Genomic DNA, 12762 nt, shown 5'->3' on the forward strand with positions numbered 1-12762 from the left:
CTTTAAAGTTCAGAAAGAGAAAGGAAAATTAATCATACGTTCACGTTCTCCGTAAAACCTTAAATTTGGTCATTTTACGTTGTTGTTTTGCAGAGGACGGAAAAGAAATGTACTGCCTTATACTGCACGTGCATAGCCAGTGTTCTGCTAATTAAAACTATTGTTTTCTGACGTTCTTGTTGACGTCGTCGTCATCGTCGCTTGATGTGCCTAACAAAGCGAATACAACATCTCCATGGAAACACAGAGGGTGTTGTCTAAAGCCAGCGGTTTATCTATTAAATGCGCCAAAATAGAACGAAAAGTGACCAAAACCAGTAAAGGGACCCTAATATGAGCTAAAAACATAAAAGTTACGGGACGAAAAGTGATTTTAAAAAGGGATTTTCTATTAAAACAACCAAACCCGCCCCCTCCCCCGAGTGATAATTTAAAGGAGAGTGAAATTAAACGAGACGCTAGGCTTATCGTTTTTTTTTTTTTTTTTTTTTTTTCTTTTTTTTTTTTTAGAAAATTGGTAACAATACATGATCGATAAATGGCATTCAATACACTTGAAGATTCATGAATCACTGTCGTACGAAACGACAGGGATTAAAAGGGTGCCGAAATATTAGCTAATATTCGAATGTCTTACATGTGCTAGATACATTTGTTGCCAGATTAGTTCGGGTTAACACGAACATTTTCGTCTCGTTAACCAATAAAGGCTTCCTGCATCTCTGGCGAGTCATGACTGTGGGATGTATTCTCCTTTGTTAAGGTGATTTTAAATTTTGACACAGGCCAGATTAAAAAGCTCCACTTATATTGCTGTAAAGAGCACCTTCAAATTCGTAGAAGAGTCAATTTTTAAAGTCTTGTACTTTAAAACAGCTAATATACAGTTCCGTTAAGTGTTAGAAGTTTACGGACACTTGTATGGAAACGGGCAAGTTTCGATACAAACAATTCTATAATCAGTTTTGCGATTTTATCGACCTATTGTCTTCGTTAATTTAATAGAAACTCAAAATTGCCCTAGTTACTAATTTTAAGGTACTGTTGTCACAGTGATAAAGATAACTTATCTGCAACGGAGAATCACACAGCCACATTGGATAGCATGTACATGTTGCGCAGAAGATCTTTAGCGTGGGACTACGCGATTTGCACCAACTTCTGGGGCATTTTTCGTTTCTTTTTGGCTTGGAATGGAAACGGACTTAAATTAGGGCTGGTGTAGCGATTTTTATCCAAAATCGTGTCGTAAAACTTCGGCGTATGGACTTTCCAGAATGAATGGTCACTCACCTGATGCAAATGCATTTCAACGTTATTTTATTTCCATCATTAAAGCGAATACAACATCTCCATGGAAACACAGAGGGTATGGTCTAAACCCTTTCCCTTATGCTGATACATTTTTAGTAAGCGAAGGTCAAATATGACAACCTTAGGTCTTTCTCTTTTGTCCCTTATGTTTAAACCCCTTAATAATTATTCATTTCTTCGTTGAATTCGATGCTTGTTTCCAGTGTTTGCGGTCCGCCATCTGGAAGAAAATGTCATAATTTGTTAAATTTGTATGTGTTTACGTGTCGCAGTCAGCTAATTTTTATTGGAATGGAACGCTATGTAGCAATTACTATAATTAAACGAAACTATAGCTTTGGGATTTAAGTTAGCTCTTGTTCTTACTCCGGATCCGGCACCATATTTCTTTTTTTGTTTGATTTCACTCCTTTTTTTTGTTGAAAAAACAAGTAGCTTTTTCTTCATGATCAGCATTGCTAAATCATTGAACTGAAATATAAACGTAACTCGCATCAGTCAGGGGGAAAATAACGAATTTCCATCGATCAAAACCGAGACAAGGAGAAACGAACCTGATTAATTGCAAAGTTTAAAAATATTCTACCAAAGGGGGTCAGAGCCACCTCAAATGTTCCAAAATTTTTAAGGTGGCTGTAAAACCCCTCTGGAAGAATTTTTTTTTCAATATTTGAAAAACATTGTACGCAAACATGTTGATTACAGTTCCATAATAACAAATAGGGGTTACCAAGCTCTTTTCTGGGTTATAACCACTTAAAGGTAAAATTAGGAGTGTTTTTGACAGGCCTTGTGACAGGTCTTACTGTTGTTATGGTTACCTATTATGGCAAGAAAAAGACCATAATTGACTTGTTCACAAATGCTAAGGCATGTTTTTGATACCATTACTGTTGTATCAAGTGGTAAAGAATGAGTGCCAGGTGCTTTAAAATCAAGCCCAGTCTATAACAGGTGACTTTAACGATGACTTCATTAAATGCAACTACCAGAAACCTTCTTTTATCCTTTCCTATTTAAAAATTGTAATTCCAGTGAGCTTTAGATAACAATGTACCTAGATTGCAAGAGAGAACAACAAACTGAAGGATTCTGGTAGTTGCAGTAAATGACGCCATCGTAAAATTGGCCTATACGCCAATTTTATAGCTGTGTGATGTACTTAGTAACCTAGCCATTGAATGGAAGATAGCCTGGAGAAAACTTCCAAGCCACCTCTCCGCTTCTCATCCCCCCCCCCCCCCACGGCCCCCGCCCTTCCTGGCTACGGGCCTGCTGGTGATTTACATATGAGAAGATGAGAAAAGAAAAACAACAACCTTGGTATAAAGACAAGAAGACTCGAGGCTTTGTCTTATCCACTGTTCGTCTGTTATGAAAGTAAATTCCAAACATTGATTTTTAAAAGACAAATAATTAATTTTCAGAATAGCGAATCGTTTCGTACCTTAACAACCATAGAGTTCAACTCTCATTGATATGTGTCCATGCCAGTCTTTTGGTCGGAAGCGAACGCAACGTCCAGAGATTGGTGGTTTCAGATCATGACTAACGATAGTGTCCCGGTCTGTATTTCCAGCAAATTCCTGAGTAAATAAGACGATAAATTGTTGGCTAAAAGAAACAGCGATTTTTACTTGAACGTCGTACAAAATAATCTGTCAAACTTCAACAGTCGTAACCAGCATAAAGAAACAATTAGATTTCAAAGGAAAGCTATGCAATCGTTCTTATTGGTTAATAAAGTGGCACGAGTTTCGCCAATCAATTGCAAAGCGTTGTAAAGCAAAAAGGAAACAAACGCAAATTACTTTCGAAACTCACTTGAAAACGGCCCTGGGTGATTATGTGCCAATTCCGCACGTACTTCTGCTCAATAGTTGTAAAAAATATGATTAACTTTATCGAGTCTTTGAGACAGTTTGTTAGCATAAAATTTCTGTCAAGGACGGAGCGTCATTTTTCATAGTGTACAGACCGGCGTTTTCCGCATCTCAGAATGGCCACAGAAACTCGATTTTCTTAAGGACAATGCCAACTAGAATTTGTTTTTCTTGTGCATGATTATAACTACGAGAGAGAAGAAGATCGTAGCAAGGATTGTTAAAACCAAATAAGAAAATTGAAGGGAGGGTGGGGGGTGGCAGGCGAACCCGGCACGCATTTTTCTGAGCTAATTAAGCCTTAAAATTTGGAAAAAAAATGCTATACATTGTTATGTATTTTACGGCTTTTTCGTATTATTGCTGCTTAATCCCTGAAAATGTATGGATACCCCCAATTTGATTTTCTTTTTGGGTTTCAAAGGCCCTTTGCCAAGATCTACTTTCTTCGAATGGTCACAAACCCCTTCCCCACCCCCCCCCCCCCAAAAAAAAAAAATCCACCCCTTCTTAAAGTGCCCTTAACGATGTTTTTTTAATTCTCTCTTCCGAATATATACATAAAGCAATGACTTTCCCCGAAGAAATATTTTGATTCCGACGCAACGCGATTTTTTTTATGATTTTTTAAAGTCTCCTTAAGTGATTCAGAAAAGTTATCAGATCGTGTGAGCGGTAATTAAAAGCCATAAGAACGAGGCCTTTGTCAGAAGAGGTTTCCGCAAAATAAACTCCTTTGAAATCACCTGAACAGTGTTTCGCTGTCCTTCCCTGTAGTCGTGGAAGTTGACACAATCTTCACTGTACTGCAGCGTGTATTTGGTTACCCACTGGTTGTGAGGTCCATGGGGCCACCACCTGTAATAATTTCTTCCTTGCGTGGCTACACGTGTTACAATCTTACCCGGCCTACCCAGATCAATCTGCAGCCACTGATTGCCATCATTTGTTTTAGCTGACCAAGATCCTGACTTGAGTCTAGTTTCTTGAAAGTTCAGTCTCGCCTGGCTGGGGGCATGATTGTTATCGAACATGGAAGAAGCACTGATTTGATTGTTCGAAATTGCACCACTTTCCATTCCAAGAGCGTTCGCACACTGCTCTAGAAATCAAAAACAAATATGATTCTAGTTACGATTTACAGCATATAATGTTTGCATACGGTTCATTAGTTTCTTGCCCAGCACAAACCCAAAGGCCCATAATGCTAATGAATACTGATTAGTTTCCATTGGATATGGGATAAAATTGTAGCTTAGTTTGAACTCTGATGATGTAACCCTTCCTTTCCAGACTCTTACCCTTGTGACCAAAGCCCAGGTATGTAATGAATTCACAAACTGAAAATCTCCCAGTTGGCTTGATAGCTCAGTAGTTAGAGCACTGCACCCGTATCGCAGATGTTCGTCACAAGTTCGTCTTCCGTTGAACTCTGGAACTTTTTCAGGTTTACTTTCCGCACCTCACGTGACGTGAATTTGTTTTGCTTTCCCCCCCCCCCCCCCCCCCCGCCCTCTCCGGTCTAGATAGGCTTAATGCGTCTAACTAGTCTTCTTCAAAAAGGCACAAGTCAAAGAGCAGGATGATTTTTCTTTGATTTTTTGATAAGACACTTAGCGGTGGAATCATGAACGTAATGGTATGTGATGCATTTCGTATTTTGTGAGTCATTAACCCAGCTCTTTTTTATATCGTTACGTCTATTACACATTTTAACTTCGACCGTATTACCTGCTATACAGTACATTGTATGACAAGGCTATGTTACACAAGGCGCTCATTTTCCTTCAACTTGTCTCGCAATTATGCTCTGACAAAAGTTGTACGAAACATTGCATCGGTAGTGTAATTTGTGCCAGGGTTGCAAGAAAAATTGCCTAGTAGTACAAAAGTGCCTTAAAAGGGAAGTATCACGCGAAACTGATCTCATTCCAAAAAACATGGCGGCCGGAAATAGGAAAAAAAACATCTGGAGTTCACTTTTGCCGGAAAAGAGGTTTGTTTTCCCTTGTGAATTTTCGAATGTTAAGATAAATATTTCTCCTCAGATATAAATTGTTTAGAAAGCTGAAAATCACCCGAAGAGGCATTTTTAAGATATAGAACAGCTCTGTCACGGCCGTCCTCTTGATGTCACGCACGATGAAAACTCGGAAATTGAAACTCTTCTGTTTTCAAAAGGAAGTACGACATCGAGCTAAGAAAGTGTGAAAAGACAAATTTTTAGGTAATCTTTCCTTGAATGGGGGTAAAAAGTTTGTAGCCCACCCGGTTTTGAATTTTAGAATTTGGTGACGTCACGTGAAAACCAAGAACACTCCACTACAATAAAACCGTCTATTAGTGCCTCTTCCAAGTGACAGGGTAGGTCGGAATGGATTGAAACTTGAAAAATGTTAAGTAAATGTTCTCCATGTTCTCACATTTTTGTTTTCAAAATGCATTGCAAAAAATCACAAGCTGTCCCTTTCAAGAATTGAGTTTATTTCCTATCTTTGTTGTAAAATTATTTCGTATTTAAAGTCGTTTTTTGCCATTATTAATAAAAGAGGATAAAGAAACCCATGACACTTCCCCTTTAAGTGTACTGCGCCAAAAAAGACATGGAAAGAATTTAACAGGGACGTACCTAAATTACAGCCATAGAGCTCCACCCTCATTGAAATGTGTCCATGCCAGGCTGTTGGTCGAAAACGAATGCAACGTCCAAAGATTGGTGGTTTGAGATCATGACCAATGATAGTGTCCTGGTCTGTATTTCCAGCAAATTCCTGAGTAAATAAGACGATAAATTATTGGCTAAACTAAAGCGGTTTTCTATTTTAATTTATTTTCGTCAAAGGAAAATCCTGCAAACCTCAACAGTCGTAATCAGCATAACAAACCAATCAGAGTTCGAAGGAAAGTCACGCATTCGGCATGAAACGCGGGAAAATGCACGCCAGAAAGTCATGGCTTTTGTGTTTGTATGTCATTCTCATTGGATAATAATGTGGCACGAGTTTTACCAGCTAAGCACATAGCGTTTTAAAGCAAAACGAAATAAACGCGAATTCCTTTCGAGACTCACTTGAAAAGTTTAAGGTGACTCCATATAGTTATTTGGCGCGCGGTGACTAGGTACTAAAATGGCGCGAGCCACCAATTTTTTTTAGTGATACCTCAATTTTCATTATGCTGGTGCGCGTAACAAGCCAGTCTAAGGCTGAAAAGTAAGGCTATTTTAACGAGTTATCCACGGTGAATTTTTCTGATAATTGGCTCAATATTAGAATTTAGCTGGTTTTTGTTCTCCAAAAAATCTTAGGGAGAATAATACATGGACAACTGAAAGAAATGGAAAAAAACGAAAATTGCAGAAATTGGCCAAGCGTATGTACGGAATTTTTCTGGACTTTTCCAGGAGATACTTTACACACACAAAAAAAATATAGCGAAATTTTACCGTGCAAATTTTGGACAAACCAGTTTTGAAACTAGCTAGGAGTGAGAGAATCAACAGATGTATCATCCGCTGGTTGCCATGGAAACGTTGTTTACCAGTTGTAACGGTGTTTTTAGCAAAGCATAAAACTTAGGTACTCGAAACTATGTTTGAACCCAGATATTTTCACAGGGGTGAAAGAACCAAAACACCAAGAAACATATATGTCACTACTAGCGAAAACTGAAAAAATGGTATAGAGCAACCTTAAGTGAGTGATTATGAGCCAATTTTTCACGTATCTCTGTTTTATAGCTGTAAAACTTTGGTCACCTTTATTGTGTCTTTCAGATGGTTTGTTAGCATAAAATTGGATAGAACCTCCTTTTCACACCAGACATGCATTCTGCGTATCTTAGCATGGTTCGAGAAACTCGAAAGTAGATCTTAACAAGCATTGTTGGAATCCAAAAAGAAAATTAGGGGGAGCTACGCATTTTTCTGAGATGATTTAGTTATACTTTGAAGAAAAATGCGATACATGCTTGTGTGTGTTACAGCTTTTTCGAATTATTGCTGCTTAATTATCACTTAAAAATGCATGGTTACCCCCAATAGCCAATAGGTTCCAGTAGCCCTTACTAAGGTCTACTTTCTCTGCATACTCATAAACCGCGCAAATAATACTTCTATGTCAGGAGGTACCTTCCTTTAGTTAGGTTTAAGCTTAACAATTCGGAAGAATTAGCAGGTGCTGCGACGGTAATTTTTGAGCCTATAGGTACGAGGCCTTTGTCAGACGAGTTTTCCGCAAAATAAAGCCTTTTAAATCACCTGAACAGTGTTTCGCTGTCCTTCCCTGTAGTCGTGGAAGTTGACACAATCTTCACTGTACTGCAGCGTGTATTTGGTTACCCACTGGTTGTGAGGTCCATGGGGCCACCACCTGTAATAATTTCTTCCTTGCGTGGCTACACGTGTTACAATCTTACCCGGCCTACCCAGATCAATCTGCAGCCACTGATTGCCATCATTTGTTTTAGCTGACCAAGATCCTGACTTGAGTCTAGTTTCTTGAAAGTTCAGTCTCGCCTGGCTGGGGGCATGATTGTTATTGAACATGGAAGAAGCACTGATTTGAATGTTCGAAATTGCACCACTTTCCATTCCAAGAGCTTTCGCACACTGCTCTAGAGATCAAAAATAAACATGATTCTAGTTACGATTTATAGCATACAATGTTTGCACGGACACGATTTATTAGGTTCTTTCCCAGCAAAAAATTAAAGCCCACAATGTTAATGAGTTATGATCGGTTTCCATTGTTATAGGATAAAATTGTAGGTTAGTTTAGACTATGATGATGTAAGCCATAGTTTACAGACTATTTTAACCAAATTTGAAGTCCTCTAAAGCTATTCTTAAACCCAAGTGCTTGAAGTAAATGCGATGTTTCCCAAAATATCATTGTCATGATCATTATTTATAGGTGAGAGATCATTGCAAATATTTGAGCGACTTTTAAAAGCAACTGCGGAAAGAAAGCCTGAAAAAATCCTCGTTTGCAAAGGAACTTAGTCGTTAATTTCATCAGTAGTTTTTCACGGGTATGTCACGAATTCCCAAGCTGACCAGCTCCCAGTTGGCTTGATATATAGCCCAGTTTGTAGAACACTGCACCTACATTACGTTTCGAAACGTGCCATTTTAAGTCTGAAGATTTTTCAGGTTTTTTTTTTTTTCGCAATTTTCTTTAAAGTGTATATGGCAGATTTTTTTTATTTGCTTGAACAAATGCTTATGTTGTTCCCGTACAAACATCGGGAAAAAATCCTTGACAATCTTTTTCCGTAACCTTTAAATAGTATAAAAGTGTCCAATTTCACTACCAATAGGGTATATTTAATACTGCGCAAGAAGGGAGCTAGACTGTGACGTCAATTTAGGAACGCTTAGTCTGACTGCTTCTCTTTAGTTCCTCAGTTGTTTCATTCTGGGTATTTAACAATCCCATTCCTTCATATTTTCGTCCACAAAGTTTTCTACCTCTCTACTCGAAAAAACAACTGAGGAGTAGAGAAATCATTATACATGATTTTCGTTGTTTTGTAAAGGCATACCATGGAGCGAACGTATTTTATTAGGTACACAAGACATGCGTGGGAGAGTGTAAAAAGCCAAAAAATGAACAATGCTAACAGAGTTAGCTGTTTGACTGGAATCCTTGAACTGACAAAATTATCGGCTTCATCTTTAGACATCCACATTTCCGGCCCAGTTCTCAAATGGCAGATTCAACTTTAAAATTTTTGGGTTCTCCTATTTACTGCATCAACAAAGGGGCCAACTTCATCACTTTAATTTCTTGATTTTGTAGACTTACCTGACTGGCCATCTGCTCCGATAATGCCCATAAGCAGCAGAGGAACAATTTTCAACAAAACCATTTTACCTATGTAAAAAAACAAAAACAAAACAAAACAAAAGAAAACGCAAAAACTGTTTAACAAACACGCTTTTAAGAATTGAGGTAGGTTTTCAAATATAGTGAGGAAACGAATGAAATGAACATTCGAATTTCTCTTTGTAATGTCCGACATGTGAATGGAATGTTGGACATTTCTCTGGAAATCGTTCCGAAAAAGACGCATTAACTGAAAAAAAAGATTCAAGATACTTGGGAAACAATTGTTATTCTTGAAATATTCAATTTTGCAGTGTAAAGAAAAATTCATAGCTTTATACCGTCAATAAGGTAGGAAAATTTCTACGGGAACTCTAAAATCTTGTTGGCGATTTTCAAAACTGACATGTAAATTTCAAAACTCCGTTCAAATTTCAAAAATATCGTTCACGCGTGACCTGGGTTGACTGTAAAGGTTCCCAGCCCCCAAAATTGTGAGCATCAGGTTTAGATGAATACACAGGAAGACGTGCCGTCTTTTTTGTAACACTTGTAGTTTAGACATCAAGGTGGCATTTCCCTGATCACCCCAAATGATAACATTGTAGTAAAAAAAAGTGGCAAAATAAAATTATTCCTCGCGAAGCGAGGGCCGAAGGCCCGAGCGTAGCGAGGTTAATAAATTTGTCGGGCCGAAGCCGCGCTCGGGAGCTAAGCCGTGCGAATTCGAGCCGAACATATATTTATATGTTTATATATTTCCGTGAAGGTGTCCGTGCTGTTGCCTGGCAACAGTGTGCAAACAAAGTATGAATGACGTCAGACTGTCTGGCGTCGTCTGAAAAAAATTTGCATACATCGGAAAAAATATGCGTGCATGATCAAATTTCAACTGCAATGTTTATCAATATTCACTGGATACAGAACTATCTCTCCAGAATATTTTCCCTTTCTTTTAGAAATCTTTTTTGTGAAAGATTGCATTGAAGAAATTACACGTTTGTGGCCGCGGTAAAATAATTTTCCGTGGGAAATAAATTCATCGAACATGACAGCGCTGCACGCCCGTTGTACATTACGTCGCGTCAGAAATAGATTTTCAACCGCAAAACTACGAAAAGACCATGCTCATAAAAAAAATCCTATGCCCCTTTTAATCTCCTCATTTGATGCTACAGGACGAGTAAAGAGGGTTTTTCACCCAGCCCCAGCTTCGCGAGGTTTTGCGAGTCACGTATTTCTAGTAATAATTGAAAAAGATAATTCTAACGCTAAGACGTAGGCATGATTTAATGCGCCTCAAAAGACTTAACTTTTTACGTACTGTTGTATTGTTTGGGAGGTGAGACCCAAATTAAAAATCTTCAAAAACTTCAAAACTGTGCCGCATGGATTTTTACTGGTGCCACATTCTTGACACAGTGAAACGATGTTCTTGATCAACTAGGTTGGTCAAATTTAGCTGAACAGAGACAGCGTCAAAAGGCCATTATGATGTTTAAAATAATCGATGGCCTGGCGCCGTCATATTTGTCTGACATGTTTACTCGTACTTATTTACTTAGCGATTATGGAGTACGCTCTTCCAGGATAAACATCGAGCTCCCCAAAGGAGAAGAGTAAACTGAAGTTATTTCACTATTGGCATCAACAAAAATTGAAACAGTTCGTATTTTTTTACCAGTCTTTAGCTAATTTATATACGAATTTTATGGAAACCAAATTTTAGCATTTCTTGTATTATAATTTGTTTAAATGCCGTGTTGAAATAAAGATATATACCTATCTTTTAACAGATGGATAGTGGATAGCGGAATTGAGGATGGATGGATGGATGGATGGATGGATGGATGGATAGATGGAAGAAAAATTCAAAGAGTGACAGCTCACCCACAACTGTCAAGTGTCAAATTAAAACAATATATATAGAATGGTGTCGCGAAACTATGTCGTATCAGGGTATGAATAACTTTGCAACGAACTCGAACTATAGTCACAGACATGAAACAGAGAAAACATCAGTCTCCGATGGGAATCGTATAGTATAAAAATATTACATATATATTGCTTTGTACTCACCCAATCAAAAACGAATAACTTCGTTGTCGCAAACAGAGCAAACCTGGAAAAAAATACTGTCAGTCCTCTTGACTGCCGTAGCTTCACTTCGTTACTTATATATATCACAACCTACCTGGTGCGAAGCTGAACGGGCGCAACTTCCCTGGAACTCTGGGCGTTTCTTCAGTGATCACAACGTAATAAAGAAACAGGGGTGGGGACATTTCTGACATGTAACTCCTCCATTGGCTGGAGATTACCTCATACTATTTTGAACCGAAATACTGACAGGCAGTCCTCACCTGCTATTGGCTGCTCTTATCTAAATCATAAATCAAACTTGGTTCGGAGACAATGAAAACACTGCACGGTTGGTCATTTGGAATAATGACAGTCCAGAAAACGTGGCCAAGTTTTAGAAGCCCGAATTTCACACGTCACCCAGAAGGGGCCAAGTTTAACAATTTGCTACGTGCCATTATTTGGTTTATGCTGAAGTTAGAAATAATTTGAGGCATCTTAAAGTCGCATGGACTAAAATCTAGAAAGTTTCATGCTTACCCAGGATATAATAGAAAGGCAAGGAGAACCCCCCTGTTACATGTATTTATTCTTTAAGCAAGTCAACTTAATTAACTCTTGCTCGCTTCCTCCAGAAATTTGAGGTTTTTTCCCTACCATTCCAAGAATAACATTCAGGCGTGCATTAATTCCATTGCGGCTTTGAGCTATCGCATTTGCTGAGCCAGACAGTTTGTGATCTATTTCGCATGCGTTAACGAAGGCGGCTCAGAGTCAAATTCCTGTTAGTTCAGTCTTGAGTTGTCTTTTAAATCGTCATCCAGTTCAGGTAGGGCAATGGTGGATTACTTTATCAACGAAAGGAGGAAAGGTACGAAACTTTATCAAAAAATACTACGATTGATCTTAGACATTCTGTCGAAATTCAAACTTGCCATCATTAACTGGGCACTTCTCAGATCAGTGACTCTCCCAATGAAGCATCCACAGCAACTTAGTCTGCCAGTTTCATTAATGATAAAAGTAAAAGTAAAAGTAAAAACCTTTATTTAACTTGGAATTGCCCACTTCGTTTGTAAATGTGCTCCTTAGTTTCTGAACAAAGTATTTTGCACAAAACATCGCCACTCAAAATATCACTAACACTAGATTGAAGAATTGCGTGCTCATTTGCTTTGATGCACAAAATCGTTTCAATCACGTACCGTGATCCAAATACGCTAACAATGTTTGCGATGGACTGAAATATTTGAATTTTCTACGATTTAAAGTGACTTATTAGAAAATTTTGTGAAAGATTGGACTCCTTACAGCAAAGGAAATTTAATACGTGCATGTATCTTTAATGATGAATGAAAAAAAAAGAAAAATATACCAACGCGGGGATATATTTTTAATTATTAAAGGCCACTTTATTAGAAAATTGAACTTTTTAATTATGCTTGGGACTATCAATATGTTTCTTCTAAAAAATCGATAACGTTCCTATTGTTAAAATGAAAACATCCCTGTAAAGAAATTTTGATATTCTCGGAATTTGTTGGGAAATGTCTGAGTTGTATCGCATCTTCGAAGATGACATTCATTCATTAAATATGTGTTGTCATGTAATGAGCGTTTTATCACACGTTAGCATTGTGAACGTGAAAAGAAAA

At 38.0% G+C, this 12762-nt stretch overlaps 1 protein-coding gene and 1 long non-coding RNA gene across 3 annotated transcripts in view; one reads left to right on the forward strand and one right to left on the reverse strand.

The window, feature by feature from the left end:
* LOC146473821 (uncharacterized) overlaps positions 1–1666 on the forward strand; it is a 3321-nt gene extending 1655 nt beyond the window's left edge. Inside the window, exons 1-2 of the long non-coding RNA XR_014866316.1 lie at positions 1–269; positions 1369–1666. The exon at positions 1–269 is cut by the window's left edge and continues 1655 nt beyond it. This is a non-coding gene — a long non-coding RNA (uncharacterized LOC146473821). The remainder of the gene's footprint in view (positions 270–1368) is intronic.
* On the reverse strand, positions 1304–11286 carry LOC146473822 (EGF-like repeat and discoidin I-like domain-containing protein 3). Of its 2 annotated transcripts, XM_085117904.1 has the most exons (8): positions 11220–11286; positions 11105–11147; positions 9005–9073; positions 7456–7811; positions 5827–5968; positions 3944–4299; positions 2762–2900; positions 1304–1534 (listed from the first exon to the last, which is right to left on the reverse strand). In XM_085117904.1, the coding sequence occupies exons 3-7, from the start codon at positions 9066–9068 to the stop codon at positions 2763–2765; spliced, it is 1056 nt and encodes a 351-aa protein (XP_084974030.1). In that variant the 5' UTR covers positions 9069–9073; positions 11105–11147; positions 11220–11286; the 3' UTR covers positions 1304–1534; position 2762. The 2 variants fall into 2 exon arrangements, with proteins under 2 accessions (XP_084974030.1, XP_084974031.1); XM_085117905.1 differs by having other exon boundaries at positions 11105–11255.
* Positions 11287–12762: the final 1476 nt, after the last annotated feature.

The sequence above is a fragment of the Pavona decussata genome, unplaced genomic scaffold (assembly GCF_977016875.1).
Source record: "Pavona decussata unplaced genomic scaffold, jaPavDecu1.1 SCAFFOLD_92, whole genome shotgun sequence".
In the NCBI taxonomy this organism is placed as follows: Eukaryota; Metazoa; Cnidaria; class Anthozoa; order Scleractinia; family Agariciidae; genus Pavona; species Pavona decussata.